Here is a 7,123-nt window from a genome sequence, read left to right on the forward strand (position 1 = left end):
GTCATGTGATCATGTGATCATGTGATCATGTGTTAGGTCATGTGATCATGTGGTCATGTGATCATGTGTTAGGTCATGTGGTCATGTGATCATGTGATCATGTGTTAGGTCATGTGATCATGTGTTAGGTCATGTGATCATGTGTTAGGTCATGTGATCATGTGTTAGGTCATGTGGTCATGTGATCATGTGATCATGTGTTAGGTCATGTGATCATGTGGTCATGTGATCATGTGGTCATGTGATCATGTGTTAGGTCATGTGGTCATGTGTTAGGTCATGTGGTCATGTGTTAGGTCATGTGGTCATGTGTTAGGTCATGTGTTAGGTCATGTGATCATGTGTTAGGTCATGTGATCATGTGTTAGGTCATGTGGTCATGTGATCATGTGATCATGTGTGAGGTCATGTGGTCATGTGGTCATGTGATCATGTGATCATGTGTGAGGTCATGTGGTCATGTGATCATGTGATCATGTGATCATGTGTTAGGTCATGTGATCATGTGGTCATGTGATCATGTGTTAGGTCATGTGATCATGTGTGAGGTCATGTGGTCATGTGGTCATGTGTTAGGTCATGTGGTCATGTGATCATGTGTTAGGTCATGTGGTCATGTGATCATGTGTTAGGTCATGTGATCATGTGATCATGTGTTAGGTCATGTGGTCATGTGATCATGTGGTCATGTGGTCATGTGGTCATGTGATCATGTGGTCATGTGGTCATGTGGTCATGTGATCATGTGGTCATGTGATCATGTGTTAGGTCATGTGGTCATGTGGTCATGTGTTAGGTCATGTGGTCATGTGGTCATGTGTTAGGTCATGTGGTCATGTGGTCATGTGGTCATGTGTTAGGTCATGTGGTCATGTGGTCATGTGGTCATGTGACTCACAGCGGTTCGTTGGGTTGGAAGCGGCTCTCCTCTCCATCCAGGATGCCGTGGTACATGCTGATCTCCTGCTCCAGACGCTGCTTGTTGCTTAGCAACGTGTCGTAGTCACGGCGCTGCTGCTCGATCTCTCCGCGTACGTCAGATAGCTCCGCCTCCAGCTTCGCCACCACTGAGCCCAGATTCTGCAGCTCCACATCGTGCCAGTGCCGAGCGTCTCCCAGAGAGTTCTCCAGACCGCGTTTCTGCAGAGTTCATCAGAAACGTATCGATCATGCATCGTCATTGACTGGTGGACATACTGGTGGACATACTGGTGGACATACTGGTGGACATACTGGTGTATGGTGGACATACTGGTGGACATACTGGTGGACATACTGGTGGACATACTGGTGGACATACTGGTGGATATACTGGTGGACATACTGGTGGACATACTGGTGGACATACTGGTGTATGGTGGACATACTGGTGGACATACTGGTGGACATACTGGTGGACATACTGGTGGACATACTGGTGTATGGTGGACATACTGGTGGACATACTGGTGGACATACTGGTGGACATACTGGTGGATATACTGGTGGACATACTGGTGGACATACTGGTGGACATACTGGTGGACATACTGGTGTATGGTGGACATACTGGTGGACATACTGGTGGACATACTGGTGGACATACTGGTGTATGGTGGACATACTGGTGGACATACTGGTGGACATACTGGTGGACATACTGGTGTATGGTGGACAGACTGGTGGACATACTGGTGGACATACTGGTGGACATACTGGTGGACATACTGGTGGATATACTGGTGGACATACTGGTGGACATACTGGTGGACATACTGGTGTATGGTGGACATACTGGTGGACATACTGGTGGATATACTGGTGGACATACTGGTGGACATACTGGTGGACATACTGGTGGACATACTGGTGTATGGTGGACATACTGGTGGACATACTGGTGTATGGGTCTATTGATCATGCATTGACTGTATATGAGTCCTGATCATGTAGTTGTATTGAAGGTGTCTCACCAGAGCTCTGATGGACTCGGTCTCGGCCTGCAGACTCTGGATCTTACAGCCGGCGTCGCTGCACTCGGCCTTCAGCGCCTCCACCTGCTTCTCCTCTGGACTCAACCTGCTGCTCACACAGTGCGCCTCCTGCACACGCACACACACATACACACACACACACGCACACACACACACACACACACACACACACACACACACACACACATCAGCATCACATCTGACAGCAGCAGTGTTTCCTAGGAGACCAGCTGTCCAGGTGTGATGACCTCACCTTACACTCCAGGTAGCTGTCGGTGTCGGCTCGGTTCCGCTCCGTCACCTTCTCCCAGTGGTTCCTGATGTAGGACAGGATCTGGTCCAGACTGGTCTCGATGGGAGCGTCTGGTTGGTCCACCTCACGACCCGACATCTGACTGTAGAGGAGACGCACGTCCTGCAAACACACGGCTCCGATCACTACTCTGATCACTGATCACTGATCACTGATCACTACTCTGATCACTGATCACTGATCACTACTCTGATCTCTGATCACTACTCTGATCACTACTCTGATCACTGATCACTACACTGATCACTGATCACTGATCACTACTCTGATCACTGATCACTGATCTCTGATCACTGATCACTGATCACTACTCTGATCACTGATCACTGATCACTGATCACTACTCTGATCACTGATCACTGATCACTGATCACTGATCTCTGATCACTACTCTGATCACTGATCACTGATCACTGATCACTACTCTGATCACTGATCACGGATCACTGATCACTGATCACTGATCAGTGATCAGTGATCACTACTCTGATCACTGATCACTGATCACTGATCACTGATCACTGATCACTGATCACGGATCACTACTCTGATCACTGATCACTACTCTGATCACTGATCACTGATCACTGATCACTGATCACTACCCGATGCATTGAGAGTAGATAGTATAGAGAACATGTGATTGGTGGACCTGCTCGTGGTTCTGCTCCAGGTTCCTCAGGTCGGTTCTCATGTTCTCCATCTGTTCCTCCAGCTCCGCCTTCGTCAGGTTTGCATCATCGATCACTTTATACAGAGAGTTGATTTCCTCCTCCACGGCCTTCCTGAAGGGCTGCTCGTTCTCATACCTGCAACACACACACGTTACTCCTGCTGCTCCTCCTCCTCCTGCTCCTGCTGCTCCTCCTACTCCTCCTCCTCCTCCTCCTACTCCACCTACTCCTACTCCTCCTCCTACTGCTCCTCCTCCTCCTGCTCCTCCTACTGCTCCTGCTCCTCCTCCTGCTCCTCCTCCTCCTACTGCTGCACCTACTGCTCCTCCTACTCCTGCTCCTCCTCCTAACCCTAACCCTCCACGGCCTTCCTGAAGGGCTGCTCGTTCTCATACCTGCAACACACACACGTTACTCCTGTTGCTCCTACTGCCGCTACTACTGCTCCTCCTCCTCCTACTGCTTCTCCTCCTGCTCCTCCTCCTACTGCTCCTCCTACTGCTCCTCCTACTCTTCCTCCTGCTGCTCCTCCCCCTCCTGCTCCTACTCCTCCTCCTCCTACTGCTCCTCCTCCTCCTGCTCCTACTCCTCCTGCTCCTTCTCCTCCTGCTCCTACTCCTCCTGCTCCTTCTCCTGCTCCTACTCCTCCTACTCCACCTACTGCTGTTACTCCTCCTTCTTCTGTTACTCCTCCTCCTGTTACTCCTGCTGCTCCTCCTACTACTCCTGCTCCTCCTCCTGCTCCTCCTGTTACTCCTCCTCCTGCTGCTCCTCCTGCTCCTCCTGCTGCTCCTCTACTGCTCCTCCTCCTACTCCTCCTACTCCTGCTGCTCCTCCTACTGCTTCTCCTAATACTCCTGCTCCTCCTCCTGCTCCTCCTCTTACTCCTCCTCCTGTTGCTCCTCCAGCTCCTCCTGCTGCTCCTCTACTGCTCCTCCTTCTACTCCTCCTACTCCTGCTGCTCCTCCTACTACTCCTCCTACTACTCCTGCTCCTCCTCCTGCTCCTCCTGTTACTCCTCTTCCTGCTCCTCCTCCTGCTCCTCCTGTTACTCCTCTTCCTGCTCCTCCTCCTGCTCCTCCTGTTACTCCTCTTCCTGCTCCTCCTGCTGCTCCTCTAATGCTGCTCCTCCTCCTGCTGCTCCTCCTCCTCCTACTGCTCCTCCTGCTGCTGCTCCTCCTGCTGCTCCTCCTACTGCTCCTCCTCCTCCTACTGCTCCTCCTGCTACTCCTCCTGCTACTCCTCCTCCTACTCCTGCTGCTCTTCCTACTATTCCTCCTCCTCCTACTGCTCCTCCTGCTCCTCCTACTACTCCTGCTGCTTCTCCTGCTCCTCCTCCTCCTCCACCTCCTCCTCCTCCTCCTCCTCCACCTCCTCCTCCTCCTCCACCTCCTCCTACTCCTCCTCCTCCTCCTCCTCCTCCTCCTCCTCCACCTCCTCCTCCTCCTCCTCCTCCTCCTGGGTACTGGGTGACCTCTGACCTTTCCTTGAAGTCCTCTGCGTTGGCCTGAACGTTCTCCGTCTGCAGCATCAGCCGAGCGTTGTCCAGGATGGCTTCACTGACCTGCAGGAACGTAGGAAAACACAGCGCTGAGAGCTGCTGCAGCCAGCAGGGGGCAGCACACACACACACACAGTAACACACACACACACACACACACACACACACACACACACACACACACATATACATACACACACACACACACACACACACACACACACACACATATACACACACACACACATATACACACACACACATATACACATACATATACATACACACACACACACACACACACACACACACACACATATACTGTACATACACACACACACACACACACATATACACTCACACACACATATACATACACACACACACCACACACACAGTAACACACATACACACACACACACACACAGTAACACACACACACACACACACACACACACACACAGTAACACACACACACACACACAGTAACACACACACACAGTAACACACACACACAGTAACACACACACACAGTAACACACACAGTTACACACACACACACACACACACACACACACACACACACAGTAACACACATATTGAGATTATTACTGATTATTGATTAAAGTCATTTATTGGCGGAAGTGTAGTCATGACGACCAGCGTGACGCTCAGTATTAGTTGGGGTGTTAAAGCGCACCTGCTGTTCCCATGGTAACCAGCGAGCTGCTGATGATGCTGCTCAGGTGTGACTCACCTGTCTGTACACTTCCTCCCACTCCCTCCGCAGCGGCCCCCACGCTCCCGCGCTGGAGGCTTTCCGGTCGAGGCAGAGGCGGATCTGCTCCTCCAGCTGCTGGTTGAGGGTCTCGAGGGCCCGGACCTTGTCCCGGTACTCCATCAAACAGCTGTTCAGTCCTGCTGCAGCTGCTCCGTGACCCGCGGCGCGCTCCCCGCCGCGGGGCATCACGGGCGCGGCGCTGCTCCTCATGCCCTGCAGGAACACGCTGCTGATGCCCAGAGCGCGCCGGGACACGCGCGTCCCCAGACCTGACACCCCCCCCACGGGAGGGGCGGAGCCCACGAACACGCCGCGGGGAGCGCTGGTGCTGGCGGAGCTCATCCGACCGCTGGACGCGGCGGCCGGACGCTCAGAGGTGGACTGACCCAGGAAGGAGGAGCGGCGGCGGGGAAGAGGCATGATGACGGCTCCCAGTGACAAACCGCTCAGAGCCGCAGAGCCTCGGGATTTATGGGAGGACGGCCTTCTGGAAACATGGCCGCCTTTGTTCATCAGCTGTTTGTCCTGCTGCAGAAACCACAGCTTTGTTCTCATGGAAACACATCAGCTGATTACTGCTGAGTCAGCTGCAGAGGACAGAGGCGGGAACAGTCCTGAAACACACACACAATACACACACACACACACAATACACACACACACACACACACACACAATACACACACACACACACACACACACACACACACACACACACACACACACACACACACACATACACACACACACACACACACACACACACACACACACACACATGATCTATCTACATACAAGAACATGAAGAGAGTCCAGATCATCAGTGTGGTACATTCTGGTGAATGCAGGATCCTTTAGTCAAGAGAAGAACACTAACACACACTAACACACACTAACACACACTAACACACACTAACACACTAACACACACTAACACACACTAATACACACTAACACACTAACACACACTAACACACACTAATACACACTAACACACACTAATACACACACACACACCCATCAATCAATCTTTATTTATAAATCCCAGCAGAGTCATGTGAAGGCTCTTTCCACATAGAGCCCTAACCCTCAGAACCAGACTCAGAGTGGGAGAACATCTTTTAACAGGAAGAACCCTCAGAACCAGACTCAGAGTGGGAGAACATCTTTTAACAGGAAGAACCCCCAGAACCAGACTCAGAGTGGGAGAACATCTTTTAACAGGAAGAACCCTCAGAACCAGACTCAGAGTGGGAGAACATCTTTTAACAGGAAGAACCCTCAGAACCAGACTCAGAGTGGGAGAACATCTTTTAACAGGAAGAACCCTCAGAACCAGACTCAGAGTGGGAGAACATCTTTTAACAGGAAGAACCCTCAGAACCAGACTCAGAGTGGGAGAACATCTTTTAACAGGAAGAACCCTCAGAACCAGACTCAGAGTGGGAGAACATCTTTTAACAGGAAGAACCCTCAGAACCAGACTCAGAGTGGGTTTTATTTGAATTAAAGTCTGAACTTCAATCACATCTTCATTGTTTCATTTCAAAACTCACCTAACCCCTACCTTGGACTCTAACCCCCAACCCTAACCCCCCCACCCCCCCCCCACCCTAACCCCTACCTTGGACTCTTTGAACATGAAGTCATCTTCATCATTCTTTACTGCAACAGTTCTCGTATGTTTAAACTGTTTAAAAATGGCCGCTATGATACTAAAGCACAATTATGTTTAAAATGTTCATCTGCAACTTAACAAACATTAAGCTAGCTAACGTTAGTAGCTAACATTAAGCTAGCTAACGTTAGCAGCTAACATTAAGCTAGCTAACGTTAGCAGCTAACATTAAGCTAGCTAACGTTAGTAGCTAACATTAAGCT

At 50.8% G+C, this 7,123-nt stretch overlaps 1 protein-coding gene and 1 long non-coding RNA gene across 2 annotated transcripts in view; one reads left to right on the forward strand and one right to left on the reverse strand.

Annotated features, from left to right (window-relative positions):
• The window catches only part of LOC128369326 (uncharacterized), a 1,704-nt gene extending 1,219 nt beyond the window's left edge, over positions 1-485 (forward strand). Inside the window, exon 5 of the long non-coding RNA XR_008322006.1 lies at positions 449-485. This is a non-coding gene — a long non-coding RNA (uncharacterized LOC128369326). The remainder of the gene's footprint in view (positions 1-448) is intronic.
• bfsp2 (beaded filament structural protein 2, phakinin) overlaps positions 1-5,662 on the reverse strand; it is an 8,036-nt gene extending 2,374 nt beyond the window's left edge. Inside the window, exons 1-6 of the mRNA XM_053330340.1 lie at positions 5,219-5,662; positions 4,442-4,524; positions 2,939-3,095; positions 2,227-2,388; positions 1,953-2,081; positions 899-1,140 (exon numbers count right to left, since the gene is read on the reverse strand). Of these exons, the coding sequence (XP_053186315.1) occupies positions 899-1,140; positions 1,953-2,081; positions 2,227-2,388; positions 2,939-3,095; positions 4,442-4,524; positions 5,219-5,662 (1,217 nt within the window). The remainder of the gene's footprint in view (positions 1-898; positions 1,141-1,952; positions 2,082-2,226; positions 2,389-2,938; positions 3,096-4,441; positions 4,525-5,218) is intronic.
• Positions 5,663-7,123: the final 1,461 nt, after the last annotated feature.

This window comes from Scomber japonicus, chromosome 12, assembly GCF_027409825.1.
Source record: "Scomber japonicus isolate fScoJap1 chromosome 12, fScoJap1.pri, whole genome shotgun sequence".
Lineage (NCBI taxonomy): Eukaryota > Metazoa > Chordata > Actinopteri > Scombriformes > Scombridae > Scomber > Scomber japonicus.